Source organism: Nycticebus coucang, chromosome 3 (genome assembly GCF_027406575.1).
Source record: "Nycticebus coucang isolate mNycCou1 chromosome 3, mNycCou1.pri, whole genome shotgun sequence".
Taxonomy (NCBI): Eukaryota; Metazoa; Chordata; class Mammalia; order Primates; family Lorisidae; genus Nycticebus; species Nycticebus coucang.
In genome coordinates this window covers 18698314-18713541 of record NC_069782.1, presented here as the reverse complement: position 1 = coordinate 18713541, position 15228 = coordinate 18698314, and the positions used below count along the sequence as shown (strand labels likewise).

At 47.0% G+C, this 15228-nt stretch overlaps 2 protein-coding genes across 2 annotated transcripts in view; one reads left to right on the top strand and one right to left on the bottom strand.

Moving 5' to 3' along the window:
• The window catches only part of NT5DC3 (5'-nucleotidase domain containing 3), a 63999-nt gene that overhangs the window by 11185 nt on the left and 37586 nt on the right, over nucleotides 1-15228 (bottom strand). The window contains exons 5-9 of the mRNA XM_053583963.1: nucleotides 11687-11777; nucleotides 9725-9862; nucleotides 6151-6211; nucleotides 5625-5727; nucleotides 5386-5487 (exon numbers count right to left, since the gene is read on the bottom strand). Of these exons, the coding sequence (XP_053439938.1) occupies nucleotides 5386-5487; nucleotides 5625-5727; nucleotides 6151-6211; nucleotides 9725-9862; nucleotides 11687-11777 (495 nt within the window). The remainder of the gene's footprint in view (nucleotides 1-5385; nucleotides 5488-5624; nucleotides 5728-6150; nucleotides 6212-9724; nucleotides 9863-11686; nucleotides 11778-15228) is intronic.
• LOC128581316 (calponin-2-like) lies at nucleotides 1278-4726 on the top strand. The gene has a single exon (XM_053583964.1). The coding sequence runs from the start codon at nucleotides 1786-1788 to the stop codon at nucleotides 2713-2715; it is 930 nt and encodes a 309-aa protein (XP_053439939.1). The 5' UTR covers nucleotides 1278-1785; the 3' UTR covers nucleotides 2716-4726.

Here is a 15228-nt window from a genome sequence, read left to right as displayed (position 1 = left end):
CTGGAAAATATCAGGAAGGAAAGGAAAGCGACCCATAACTCCAGTACCCAGGTTAAACACTTCACATTTCAGTACAATGTCTTTTAATCTTTATATAAAATGTTATTTCTTTCTCACGAACATAAAAAGAGGACCACTTTGTGTACCAAGATTTTATATCTTTCTTCTCTAATATTGTGAGCAACTTCCCATGGGGTTACATGTTCTTAAATGCATCTTCATAGCAATAAAACATCGTCACTGCTTTTTTCCAAAAACAGCATTTTTAATGACCACATAATACCCCTTCATATGGATGTTCTGAATGTAACTAGTCATCTCCTACTACGGACTTTGGGGTTATTTCTACCCTCTCAGTATGATAAATAAGTAACACAAGGATGAATAGAGATGGGATATTATTCAGCTATTACTTGAGGCTTCCAGAACAAAGGCAAAATAGACGTGTGACCATATCCCTGCCCCACCACAGGGTCAAGGGACAAGGACACTCCACTCTGACAGAGGAGAGGAGAAAGGGGCCCTTCTCCTACCACACTATGGAACCTGCTAGGACAGACTGTAAACATTTTATCAAGGACTGCGGGGTCTCCCTCTCCAGGGTCCCCAACTCCTTCCTTCTCTGTCCTGAGGGAGGGTGCCTTGACTGCTCTGTGACCCAGCCAGCTGCATATTTTGCCCTGCAGGCTTAGACCCAAGCCAGGGTCTTAAACACTTCCAGGCACTGATGAGGGTCTGTAGATTGTTGCCCTAAAACCTGAAAGAAACGAGCCCTGGCCCTGAGCCAAATTCCTTAAACCTTCATATGAGCTTCGTGGAGGACACGCCTAAGTAGAATGTCCTTTCTCCCTGTGGTCTGTCCAGGAATGTTCTGCAGCCTCCTCGTAAGTTCCTTCCCCTAATAAATGCTTTGGGCAGATCAGCCTGGAGTTCACTGCTTCTTTCTTTAGAACCCCAACCAACCCCATCTTGGGGCAGTATGGGGAACTCCTTTACGGGAACTCCCCCCGGCCACTACTTTTGGGGTATCCAGTCACAACTAAAGCTGGGACGAAACAGTGACAAAGCAGCAAGTCACTATGCACAGCTATTTTTGATCACACTCTAGTTTTTCCTTCATTCTCCTGAATCCCGTCAAGCATTTTTTAGTCCCTGCACATAGTTCTTGGATTTGCCTCTCCTTCCGGGAATCACTGTGACATGTGGGAAACTGGAACTTAGCATCACAAGAGGAATTTAATGTTTTCAACACAATCTGCAAGGCACCGCACTCTGGTCACCTAACAGAGAGGAAAAGGCTGCCTGGTTACCAACTACAGAAGTGACAAATGTGGCTGAAAGGGTTTCAGAAATAGGCCATTGTTCTACAAGTTTGGGGCAGTATCCTGGACCCTTCTCCCTGTGGTGGGGCGGGGGTGGTCACACATCTATTCTGTCTTGCTCTGGAAGCCCAAAATAATAGCTGAATAATCTTCCTTTTCTATTCATCCTTGTGACCATTATTATCTGAGTAATTCTCAACACTATGGACATTCGGGGGAACAAGTCTTGGTGAACAGATGTGTCCCACATATTAAAAGATATTTTAGCATCCCTGCCTTCACACACTAAATACTAACAGACACCCCACTTCCTGTCCCAACCTGAAACTTCCCTGATGCTCCCATTTCCCAAGGTTAATGTGGCAGGAAGACATTATAGGAAACATTATGATAGAGATTTCTTGTACTTGATGCAAAACCTGTGTTGTAGCTGTTTGGCGTTTCCCTGCCTCTCCTGCCAGCCATGAGCTCCACGCAGTTCAACAAGGGCCCCTCATACGGGCTTTCGGCCGAAGTCAAGAACCGGCTCCTGTCCAAATATGACCCTCAGAAGGAGGCTGAACTCAGGAGCTGGATCGAGGGGCTCACTGGCCTATCTATCGGTCCTGATTTCCAGAAGGGTTTGAAGGATGGGATTATCTTATGCACACTCATGAACAAGCTGCAGCCAGGCTCAGTCCCCAAGATCAACTGCTCCATGCAGAATTGGCACCAGCTAGAAAACCTCTCCAACTTCATAAAGGCCATGGTTGGCTATGGCATGAACCCTGTGGACCTGTTCGAGGCCAACGACTTGTTTGAGAGTGGGAACATGACGCAGGTGCAGGTGTCTCCTCTGGCCCTAGCTGGGAAAGCCAAGACAAAGGGGCTACAGACTGGTGTGGACATCGGTGTCAAGTACTCAGAGAAGCAGGAACGGAACTTTGATGATGCCACTGTGAAGGCAGGACAGTGTGTCATCAGGCTGCAGATGGGCACCAACAAATGTGCCAGCCAGTCGGGCGTGACAGCATATGACACAAGAAGGCATCTCTATGATCCTAAGAATCATATCCTGCCTCCCATGGACCATTCAACCATCAGCCTGCAGATGGGCACAAACAAGTGTGCCAGCCAGGTGGGCATGACAGCTCCTGGGACCTGGAGGCACATCTATGATACCAAGCTAGGGACTGACAAGTGTGACAACTCCTCCATGTCCCCGCAGATGGGCTATAAGCAGGGTGCCAACCAGAGCGGCCAGGTCTTTGGCCTGGGTTGGCAGATATACGATCCCAAGTACTGCCCACAAGGCCCAACTGCCGATGGAGCGCCACTGGATGCTGACAACTGCCTAGGTTCAGGCGAAGGCCCAGAGTATCCCCCCTGTTACCAGGAGGAAGCCAGCTACTGAGGCACCCATACATGCTGTCTCCCCACATCATCATCTTATCTGGGTTTTGGAGGTTTTCTGTGTGTTTGCCATTTTTTTTTTTTTTAAATATGTGCTGCCAATGGAGGGTTTGTAGGAGTCTGGGTAGGATCAGGTGGCAGATCCCACTTGTCTTGCAGAACTGAGCCAGCAGGCTGAAGGAAAGGGGCCATATTCAGATGCATGGGTGTTTGGGTCGGGGCAGGATCCCTGCCAGGGCACATGCAAGAGGTGGACTGAGCCATGTTGGGGAAAAGAGACCTGGGCAGGGAGGAGAACTGGCCCCAAATGGTTTCCAGTTTCAACTCCTCTTATCTTTTTTTTTTTTTTTTGAGATAGAGTTTCATTTTGTCACCCTCAGTAGAGTGCCGTGATGTCATAGCTCACAGCAACCTCAGACTCTTAGGCTCAAGCGATTCTCCTGCCTCAGCCTCCTGATTAGCTGAGATATGGGCACTCACCACAATACCCAGCTACTTTTTTTAGAGATGGCATTTCGCTCTTGCTCAGGCTGTTCTTGAACTCGTGAGCTCAGGGAATCCACCTCCCTTGGCCTCCCACAGTGTTAGTATTACAGGTGTGCGCCATCACGTCCAGCCCTTCTCTTCCCTTTTGTCTACCAATCAGTTTGTGGTTTCTGTGCCCACAGAAGTTTCAGGAAGTTTTTTTTTGTTTGTTTGTTTTCTGAGACAGAGTCTAATTCTGTCGACTTAGGTCACAGCTTGCTACAACCTCAAACTCACAGGTGCAAGTGATCCTCTTGCCTCAGCTTCCCAAGTAGCTAGGTCTATAGGTGTACGCCACCACACCCAGCTAGTTTTTCTGTTTTTAGTAGAGATGGGGTCTCACTCTTGCTCAGGCTAGTCCAGAACTTCTGAGCTCAAGCAACCCCTCACCTCAGCCTCCCAGAGTGCTAGTATTATAGGCATGAACCTCAATGTCCAGCCTAAAAGAAAATATTTTTTCCCTGGGGAATGGGTTAGGGATGGTGGAGGGGTGCAGGGAAGGGGGTCCCTTGGGAAAGAGACAAATTATTTAGGATCCTGCCCGACTGGATTTCCTTAGGACCCTCAGACCAACAACACTGGTGGCCCAGAGGCCCCATGGGAAAACTGAGGCCTATGCATGACTCTGAAGTTCTAAGTGGTTGAGGCAAAGGTAGACCCCCTCCCCGAGCTCATTCCCACCTCCCCCCCGGGTAGGTTTTATTTTTTATTTTTTAATTTTTTTGTTTTTTGAGACAGAGTCTCACTCTACTGCCCAGGTTAGAGTACCGTGGCGCCAGCCCAGGTCAAAACAACCTCAAACTCCTGGGTTCAAGCCATCTTTCTGCTTCAGCCTCTTGAGTAGCTGTAACTTTAGGCACTCATCCCATCAGCCAGCTAATGTTTTCTATTTTTAGTAGAGATGGGATCTCACTCTTGCTCAATTTGGTCTCTAGCTCCTGAGCTCAAGTAATCCTCCTACCTCAAACTCCCAAGAATGCTAGGATTATAGGCATAAGGCAGTGTACCTGGCCACCTCAGTAGGTTTAAAGAGTCCCCAGTTCCCTTCTCCCCTTCCTGGGCCTGACCCACTGTCTCTTGCCTGTCAGTACTTCCCTGAGATCCCCAGCTGGGCACATGAGATAATGTGAATTACCAACTCTGGACCAAAAGCAATAAAAACTTCTGTTTGTAGGAAAAAAAAAACTGTGTTGCAGAGAAGCTTTGCAAGAGCCAACTGCAATTTTAAATGCACCAATTAGAGCTGTGTTTAAAGACTGCCCCCCAGGTGATTTGTTGTTGCTGTTGTTTTCTTATGCCTCACGATGCATCTGCAGCTGAAGACCTAATTTGCTACAGGATGTTAACTTTGGAGTTTGCACCACTGTCATTTTGTTAATGCCTAACTTGTAGGTCTGAAGCAGTCCAAGCTGTGTTGAGAACCATTTCAATGAGTGCAAGCTGTCTTCTATACAGGAACTCATCTCAGCCTCCCTGCAATTACTTGGTAGAAGCATTAAAAATCTAAAGATATGGCCATAATCCTAACACTCTGGGAGGCCGAGGCGGGTAGACTGCCTGAGCTCACAAGTTCAAGACCAGCGTGAGCAAGAGCAAGACCCAGCTCTAAAAACAGCCAGGTGTTGTGGTGGGCATCTGTAGTCCCAGCTACTAGGGAGGCTGAGGCAAGATGATTGCTCTAGCCCACGAGTTTGAGGTTGCTGTGAGCTATGATGCCATAGCACTCTACAGGGGTGACAAAGTGAGATTCTGTCTCAAAAAAAAAAAAAATTAAAGGGGCGGCGCCTGTGGCTCAGTCGGTAAGGCACCAGCCCCATATACCGAGGATGGCGGGTTCAAACCTGACCCCGGCCAAACTGCAACCAAAAAATAGCCGGGCGTTGTGGCGGGTGCCTGTAGTCCCAGCTACTCGGGAGGCTGAGGCAAGATGATTGCTCTAGCCCACGAGTTTGAGGTTGCTGTGAGCTATGATGCCATAGCACTCTACAGGGGTGACAAAGTGAGATTCTGTCTCAAAAAAAAAAAAATTAAAGATATAAACACAGATGCTTACGATTTTGCAACTGAATTTTACTAAGACACACAACATAGGTAGGCACAGCAGTAAAGGAATAAAATTTAGTCTTCTAGAGAGACAGACACTCACCTCCGCTTATCATTAAAGAAGTTCGGCTTCTCGGCCTGAACGATGACCACATCAAACAAGTCCCTCCAGTCTTTCCCAACAATATAACTCATCCCTTTGTCCCTAGGACAAGAAGGCAGCCAGGTCAGTCTAACATTTAAGGGATGGACTATGTTCGCAACTTTTTCTTTCCAATTGCTAAAATAAATGGAATACAAGAAATGAGCCAGAAGCTAGCAATGAAATGCAGAAGGACTTACACAAAGCTACTGGGGCTATTGGTGATAAGAAACATCTTCTTGCCATGATCAGCCAGTTTGGCCAACACTGCACGAGTCTGCTCAGCATAGCAGATGTACTTATCTAAGGAGAGAAATTCACACACAAATTCAGCATGAAATCAGTCAGTCTGCAAGTTCCTACTAACAGGGCAAATACATATGGGCCCAGCACTGTCCTAGGCACAGTGGGGAATAAATGTCATAAGGTAGCTTGTTTCGTAGTGGTACGTGGGTACCCAGTACATCAGTAACAAAGACCCGGCCCTCCTCGGTCTAATTAGAAAAAACTAAGGGGAATGCAACTGCCAGCTCTTCCCTTTTTGAGTCAGAATTATGTCAAGTTCTAGGGACAAAGAGAAGATGTCTAAGCTGCCAGGATGCAAGGTCCTTACACGGCATTCAGAGGAGAGGCACACAGCCCCCACAGCCCCCACAATGCAAAGTGAAACGCCTGCCTGGTGGCACAAAGGCCGAAACGACCTGCAGGACACTCCCGAGCACATACCAATATCTGCTTCGATTGCTCTGTACATAATTCCTTTGATGTGGACGTCTCGAATTGAGTCCTGTTAAAAGATACATTTTTAATCAGTAAAAGTGAACCTGGGATAGGCTGAGTAAGAGTCTGACCAACCAGGCACTCAACAAAATCTAAATTCTGGTCTGTTTATCACGGGCGGCCCCTCAGGCAAAGCTTCACGTTTCTACAGTGATGGTGGCAGTTTCCAGTGCACTTTTCTTTTTTTTTTTTTTTTTTTTTTTTTTTTGTAGAGACAGAGTCTCACTTTATGGCCCTCGGTAGAGTGCCGTGGCCTCACACAGCTCACAGCAACCTCCAACTCCTGGGCTCAAGCGATTCTCTTGCCTCAGCCTCCCGAGCAGCTGGGACTACAGGCGCCCGCCACAACGCCCGGCTATTTTTAGGTTGCAGTTCGGCCGGGGCCGGGTCTGAACCCGCCACCCTCGGTATATGGGGCTGGCGCCCTACTGACTGAGCCACAGGTGCCGCCCTCCAGTGCACTTTTCAAAAGGGTCACTCAGAAGAGGTTAACTTGTGTGAACAATTTTGAATAAAATCCCAGATGAGAATCAGTAATTTATGTGCAGTTTCATGAACAAAAGGCATCTTGTCTTTTGGGGTTGCAGATATCTCCATCCCCAGAGCACAGAAGGAGATTGTATGACCTAGAATGAGACGCAGAGACAGAGATGGCAGATTCTTCCTTTTCTCTTTTTGGTATCACCAATAGGGCAAGGAACAATCAATCAGGCCGTATAGTTCAGACAGAGATGTGGTCCAGCCGGCACACACAGGAATGAGGAGAAGAGGAGGAGGATGTTAACCCTTACGGGCTCAGGAATGGGGCAGAAGGATCCTCGGCAGGTATCAAGCAAAGTCTCACCTGCAGGTGGCAGGGAACCGGGTCTCCCCGTGGAAGACACACCCAGAGGCATATGGAAACTTTCTAGAGTCAGTAGCAAGACACTGGGCTGCAAGCAAAACTGTGCCTAAGCCTTAGACAAGTGATTTTCAACCAGTGTGCCATGAGAGATCTTAGGTGTGCCGCAAAAATTTTAAAGATCATCAAAAAAATTATTTTCAAAAGACGTTCAAAGCACAGTTAAGTATATTCTTTTTTTTTTTTACTTTTTTTTTGATCAACATAATTTAAGTATGGCACAGAAGTGTAACTATAGGGCGGCGCCTGTGGCTCAGTGAGTAGGGCGCCGGCCCCATATGCCGAAGGTGGCGAGTTCAAACCCAGTCCTGGCCAAACTGCAACAGAAGTGTAACTATGGGTTCAAGTGAGCTGTGGAATAGAAAAGGTTGGAAAACACTGCCGTGGACCCTCAGTGGAGATTTCTGTCAGGAGTGGGCGCATCGATGGTCATCTCAACCCCGAATGCCTTTCAGCACAGGCCAGTTTCAATTTCACACCAGCAGCAGAAGGTGGTGGTTAAATGCGAGCTGGACTGCATGGCTTAAAAATTAAGACTCTGCTACTTACTAGCTTATATGACTCTGGGCAATTTAGTCAGCCTATAACCTCTCAACCTAGAGAGGTTACTCAGCCTCTCTATGCCTCAGTTTCTCCCTATAAAACAGGATGGTAATAATAGTACCTACCTCAAGGCATTATCCTGAATATTTAGTGAGTTGATGCACACAGCACTCAGAAGAACAGTTCCTGAGACTAAGTTAGTTCTACGTAAGGCTGCTATGGGTGGTAGATTTAATACCTGTACTAAAAACTGAACTTCCAAGCACTCTGGGAGACCAACGTGGGTGGATTGCTTGAGCTCCCAAGTTCAAGACCAGCCTGAGCAAAAATAAGATCCTGTCCCTACTAAAAAATGAAAAACTGAGGCAAGAAGATCTCTGAGCCCAAGAGTTAGAGCTTTCTGTGAGCTATGACACCACGGCACTCTACCAAACAAAGTGAGACTCTGTCTCAAAAAAAAAAAAAAAAAAAGAAAACTGAACTTTCAAATAAACATCTCGCCTCATGAATGCTAAGTGTTACTACAAGTGATTCTTAAAGATTTTTTTTTTTTTTTTAGAGACAGAGTCTCACTTTATGGCCCTTGGTAGAGTGCCGTGGCGTCACACAGCTCACAGCAACCTCCAACTCCTGGGCTTAAGCGATTCTCTTGCCTCAGCCTCCCGAGTAGCTGGGACTACAGGCGCCCACCACAACGCCGGGCTATTTTTTGGTTTGCAGTTTGGCCAGGGCCAGGTTTAAACCCGCCACCCTCGGTATATGGGCCAGCGCCTTACCGACTGAGCCACAGGCGCCGCCCAGATTCTTAAAGATTTTTAAAGATCTGTGTAACAGAAAGGAGAACAGAGAGCAAATATTTAAATTTGGTTCAGATAATACCAGAGTAATGTTGAGAAATTATGATTCATCCTTTATCTTCCTAAAACCCAGGATTTGGGGCAAAGTGTAAAATTAGACATAAACATATAATAAAAGTATTTCAGTGTATCAACATGTATCTTTCTAAAATATAAATATTTTAAATAAATATATATTACATATAAGTAAACACACATTTATAACTATTATAAGTCATAAATACATAAATAACAGCTCAGGTGTATGTGGCTGGCACCTTAGCAGCATAAGCCACAGGCGCCAAGCCATCCTTAATATTTTTTAAAGGTTCTTAGAAACTGCAACTTTAAGTGAAATGATATAGAACCATATCAATCTTTTTTTCCTCATCCACACTGTAACAGAATGATGTAAACAACATTGTTTTAGGACTTGCCGTACATGGTTTCACTTCAAGTCCAGTTTCCAAGAACCCACAGAAACCAAGAACTCACCGTGTCTGGGCGTGTGCATGTCTATATTCCTCTCAGACTAGATCCTCTGCATGGCTTCTGCAGGGCCTCAAGAGCCATACAGAACCTTTGTGGGCAAGACAGAAAGGGACCCTCTCTGGGCAACTTCAGCTGAGGACATGAACATCACCTCTTCTCATGAGGAAGGGACACCCCCATCTCGTCCCTCCTCGCCCCTTTGGCCGAGCACATTGGCCCTGGCCTTCTGATCAGAAAGGATTCAAAATCCAGACAACAGTGTGAGCACCATCTTGTTTTAATAAAAAACTAGATGGGGCAGTGCCTGTGGCTCAGTCGGTAGGGCGCTGGCCCCATATGCCAAGGGTGACGGGTTCAAACCCGGCCCCAGCCAAACTGCAACCAAAAAATAGCCGGGCGTTGTGGCGGGCGCCTGTAGTCCCAGCTACTCAGGAGGCTCAGGCAAGAGAATCGCTTAAACCCATGAGTTGGAGGTTGCTGTGAGCTGTGTGAGGCCACAGCACTCTACCGAGGGCCATAAAGTGAGACTCTGTCTCTACAAAAAAAAAAAAAAAAAAAAAAAACTAGATGGATTTCCTATTCCCCTGATGTAACAAAATTGTTCTTAGGATTTTCAAGGTTAAACTGCAAATAGAAATCCCAGCTAAGAGACTATTTCAAGCACCTAACCTAGAAAGGAGGCTAAAGGCCCGGTTACTTCCACTGAGGAGCTAAGACTCAGCCCCGTGGTCCTCCCTGTTGACACAACCTTGACATCCTTGTACAGGTGGACAGGCTCATAGTCGATGTTGTTCTTCAGGAAGTGCTCATTCACACATGACAGGAGGGTCATCTCGGGCAGCGAGAAGATGTCCATGAACTGCTTCATGGTGTTTCCGTGGGAACTCTGCAGACAGGGAGGAGGTGCTTTAGAAAGGGGGCCCAGGGTGGCGCCTGTGGCTCACAGGAGTAGGGCGTTGGCCCCATATGCTGGAGGTGGCAGGTTCAAACCCAGAACCGGCCAAAAACTGCAAAAAAAAAAAAAGATAGAAAGAAAGAAATGGGGCCCACACCAGGGGAGGGCCATCTGCAACAGAGCACTGGAGACAGCAGGAAGACTTCTAAAGGGGACCTCTGCCTGCCAATACTTAGAGCTCTCTCCATTAAGGAAAAAAAAAATTGGCCGGGTGCGGTGGTTCACGCCTATAATCCTAGCACTCTGGGAGGCCAAGGTGGGTGGACTGCCTGAGCTCATCATGCATTCAAGACCAGCCTGAGCAAGAGTGATACCCTGTCTCTAATAAAAAAAAAAAAAAAAAATAGCCGCATCTCGGTGCCTGTAGCTCAGCGGCTAGGGCACCAACCACATACACCGAGGCTGGCGGGTTCGAAACAGCCCCAGACCTGCCAAACAACAATGACAGCAACAGAAAAAATAGCCAGGCGTTGTGATGGGCACTTATAGTCCCAGTACTTGGGAGGTTGGGGCAAGAGGATCACTTGAGCCCAGGAGCTGGAGGTTGCTATGATGTCATAGCACTCTACCCTGAGTGACAGAACAAGACTCTGTCTCACAAAAAAAAAAAAAAAAAATTCTAAGAGAAAGGTAAAATGTCCCCTCCATCCTGATGTAAACATGACTATAATAGCCACAGAAATGTCCTGATTTCCCACCTCATCTGACCGCCCTGCCCCTCCCACTCTTTCCTGCGCTTGGTCCAACTCCCATTCACATTCTTTCAAGGCCTTCTGCAGGAGGAAAGTGGGAAACTGATTATTGCCCATGTGACGGCATAAAAGGTCATTTAAGTCTCCTCAGTTGGAGCCCACTGGCACGGTCACATGTCTAAGCTTAAAAAAGAGCTTTTCTCTGAATGCTTGTGAATTACACAACACGTGCTCAACCTACAATGGAGTCGCATCCTGACAGGCTCATGGTAAGTCAGAAATGCACTGACACATCTACATGACTGAACATCAGAGCTCAGCCAAGCCTATACCTCAGACATGCTCAGAACCCTTACATTAGCCTCCAGTTGAGCAAAAGCATCACACACAAGGCCTGTTTTGTAATGAAGTGTTGACTATCTCATGGAGCTTACTCAATACTATAATTTGCATAGAAGTTGCGATTGTTTCACACCATGGTAAAGTGAAAAAAATGTTACGTTGAACCATCAATAAGTCGGAGACTGCCTAAGCAGTCCGAAGCCAGTACTAAGTTTATTAGCGGACTAGGGACCTTCCATTTCATTTTGCCAAGACGAGTAAGGGACTGCCTCTAATAAGACAAAAAGCAAAAATTCGGAGACCAAAGAGAACCACAAAAGTGAGAAAAGCAGATGTTTCCCTTCGGGACAAAAGGGTCACAGTGTGGCCATCAATCTCCGGTACCCTACAGCCAGGCCTCAGGAGAAGCACCGCCCCCCACACTGACAGCCCCTAATCCTTTCAATGCCCCAGTCCAGAAAGCAAGAACATTCCTGGACCGTGCTGGCAAACAGGGGTAGGTACGGGGAAGGCCAGAAGAGCCTCCTCCGGGTAGGGAGGAACCGCTTAAGAAAGGAGCATCATGACAGACAAGCCTCTCTCAAAACACAATCTCAAATCACCTCGTCATTTCCACACGAGCAGGAGGTAAGAATGGCAATTCGAGGTCCTGGATTTACAAGGCCACCTTTCCAGCAGGAGAAAGACAGGCTGCTTTACATGAATAAAGCGCTTCTCTTACCTTTCCATAAAAATCGCTCATCTGTTCCAAGGGCACATGGGACCCCTCGTACATGTCAATGACTTCTTCATCGGGGACAGCACTGAGGCCTCTGGAAAAATCAGACAGTGCTGTTAAAGAGCTTAACTAAAGGGATCAATGATTTTCAGATCTCTGTCCGCTCCTGGGATTTTCCAACTGAGGTGCAAACACTGCTGTCACCACAGGGCAAAATGAGCCACAAAGAAATGCTGCACGTTAAAAGAAGATGCTATTCCTGCAACCACAACTACTGCTCTGTTGATACAAGAGCAGCTGTGGGTAATAACAGCTTAGGCTACATGGCGCCCACAGCGTGCCAGGGAGGAGTCACACGGGTCGTTCACTTCTCAACCATCCTAGAAGGGAGGCACTCACAGTCTTCCCATTTTCCAGATGAGGTAACTGAGGCACAGAAAGGTCACATACCTTGTCAAGGTCACAACAGTAGAAAGTAGGGAGTCAGGGTTAGAATCCAGGCTTCCTGGCTCTGGAACTTGGGCTCTTAAAACTACTAAGGCACAGGCTTCCTAATGACTTGTTTTGGGGCCACTTTTTTTTTTTTTTTTTTTGAGATAAAATTTCACTATGTCACCCTCGGTAGAGTGCCATGGCATCACAGCTCACAGCAACCTCAAACTCTTGGGTGTAAGCGATTCTCTTGCCTCAGCCTCCCAAGTAGCTGGGACTACAGGCACCCACCACAACACCCGGCTACTTTTTGGTTGCAGTTGTCATTGTTGTTTAGCTGGCCCAGGCCAGGTTCAAACCCGCCAGCCTGGTTACATGTGGCTGGCGCTGTAACCACTGTGTTATGGGTGCTGAGCCTAGGGCCACTTTTTAAATGATTTTAATACATTCAGACAGAGAAAGGCTATTTTTGTCTCCATCAACATCCTCCTCCAAACCAATACCGTCCCCAGAGAGATGCCGAGAGGGGAAAGTCACACACGCTACTCCATGTGCTAAACCCTGTGACATGAAGCAGAAAGCCCAATAGCACCACCGCCTTGGACAGGGAACGATCTCAAATGCTTTGTGGCACTGAGGACCTATTTCCTCCCAGGTAGAAAAACCAAACTGACATCCACCATCTATCTGCCTCTGGAATTTGCAAATGAATCCAGCCCCTCTGCACACAATTTAAAAAAAAAATGGAATTTTGGAGTTGGTGACCAGGGTTTCACCCCTGCCTGTACCACCAGTGACATGAGCAGGTGTTTTCATCTACTCACCTGGACTCACCCACCCTAGGTCATGAGGAGACACACCTGCTCTGCCACCCCTTCAGCCATGCTTGAGAAAGACACCAAAGAAACAGGCTGCTTACCATATAAAACCACAGGGCCAACATTAAAATATGTATACAATACAGTTTATTTCTTGATATGCAGTGTTAATGAAAATATCACTTCAACCTCTTTCCTCCCATGTCCATTTCTATAAGTATCCAAGCACATTACTTAATAGTTTACCTCTGATCCTGATTAACTTACTACAACCCCTGGCCTTTGAAAGCAAAAGCAGCACTGTACTACCTTTATCTTTGCTCCAGAAATCAGATACGACATTGGCACTAAACCAGATTACTGTAGGCAGTGACCTTGCAAAAGAGTTCTTGCTGAGTGGCAACGGTCAACCGTCCACGCTCCTTAGGCTCTAACACTCAGAAAGATGATTCAAAAAGTGGGAGATTCTGTCACAATATAACAAAGATATTTGTACCAGAATGTTTATTGCAGCCCAATTCATAACTGCTAAGTCATGGAAGAAGCCCAAGTGTCCATCGACCCACGAATGGACTAGCAAATTGTGGTACATGTATACCATGGAATATTATGCAGCCTTAAAGAAAGATGGAGACTTTACCTCTTTCATGTTTACATGTTAGATTCTGACATAATATAACAAAGATATTTGTACAAGAATGTTTATTGCAGCCCAATTCATAATTGCTAAGTCATGGAAGAAGCCCAAGTGTCCATCGACCCACGAATGGACTAGCAAATTGTGGTGCATGTATACCATGGAATATTATGCAGCCTTAAAGAAAGATGGAGACTTTACCTCTTCCATGTTTACATGGATGGAGCTGGAACATATTCTTCTTAGCAAAGTATCTCAGAAATGGAAGAAAAAGTATCCAATGTACTCAGCCCTACTATGAAGCTAAATTATAGCTTTCACATGAAGGCTATAACCCAACTATAGCACAAGACTATGGGGAAAGGGCCAAGGAAGGGGAAGGGAGGGGGGAGGTATTGGTGGAAGGAGGGTAATGGGTGGGGCCTCATCTACGGTGCATCTTAGAAGGGTACAGGTGAAACTTACTAAATGCAGAATACAAATGTCTACATACAATAACTAAGAAAATGCCACGAAGGCTACATTGAACAGTTTGATGGGAATATTTCAGATTGTATATGAAACCCACACATTGTACCCCTTGATTGCACTAATGTACACAGCTATGATTTAACAATAAAAATAAATAAATTAAAAAAAAAAAGTGGGAGATTCTGCCAGGTGAGACTTCCTTCCCTGCTAAGGCACCTGGAGAGGCGTGAGGCCACACAGGCTGCAATTTTAAGGGCCAGGCAACCAAACGTCAGGTCAAAAGAAGAGGTGAGATCAGTTGGCTCCAGCCAGCTGTGTCCCCCGGGAGGCAGCGCAGCAGATGCAGAGTCAAACAGGACCATGACAGGCACAGGCAGATGGCGACTGCTCTGCCACGTCTGAGCGGGGCCAGACCCAGCGCTGAAACCACACCGAAAGTTCCCTTCCCCAGCCCTGGACGGCTTATGAACAACTGAGGGGTTAGAGCAATCTGAACAAGCCCACTCAGGTTCCCATCCCAGCTTCCGTAAGTAACAGTGGTGTTACTTTTACAAGCAATTGACCCTCTTTGGGTCTCAACGTTTTCACCGTTAAAGCAGGGCAAACAAGAGTGCCCACTTCCTGATGTCGCTGAGATTAAATGAGCCAAGACACAAAGAACAACTGGTTTGCAGTAAGCGCCGTCAGTTCCGCTGGTGTGACTGTGATGGAAACAATCCCAGCTTTTGGGGGGGTGGGAACCCAACACCTGCAGTTCTCAGGAACAAGCAAGGTGGAGGCTGATGCTTTCTTCCCACACTTTTCTCATTCATGATCCTTCTGGGGGTCAGAGAGGTGACATTCCTGTGTGCCCGTACACTCTGGGCACTATTCCAAGCATGCTTCATCTTCCCACCAGGCTGCCCCTCGGGCGGGCACTGGAACCAGGCCTGTTTTATACAGGAAGGAAGCAAAGCTTTCAGGGGATCCAGAACTTGCTCACGACCACACACGCGTGGGCAGTAGAGCTGAGGTTCACGCACAGGAAGTGTGTGTGGCTCCAGAGTGCACACACGCTCCCAGTGGGGCTCATCTCATCCCAGCCATGCTCGGCACCGATGTCGCAGTGAACTCCCACAACCAGACTCTGCACCTCCTTCCCCCACCCCAAACATCTCGGCAGGCTCCTCCTGCCATCCTCCTCGATC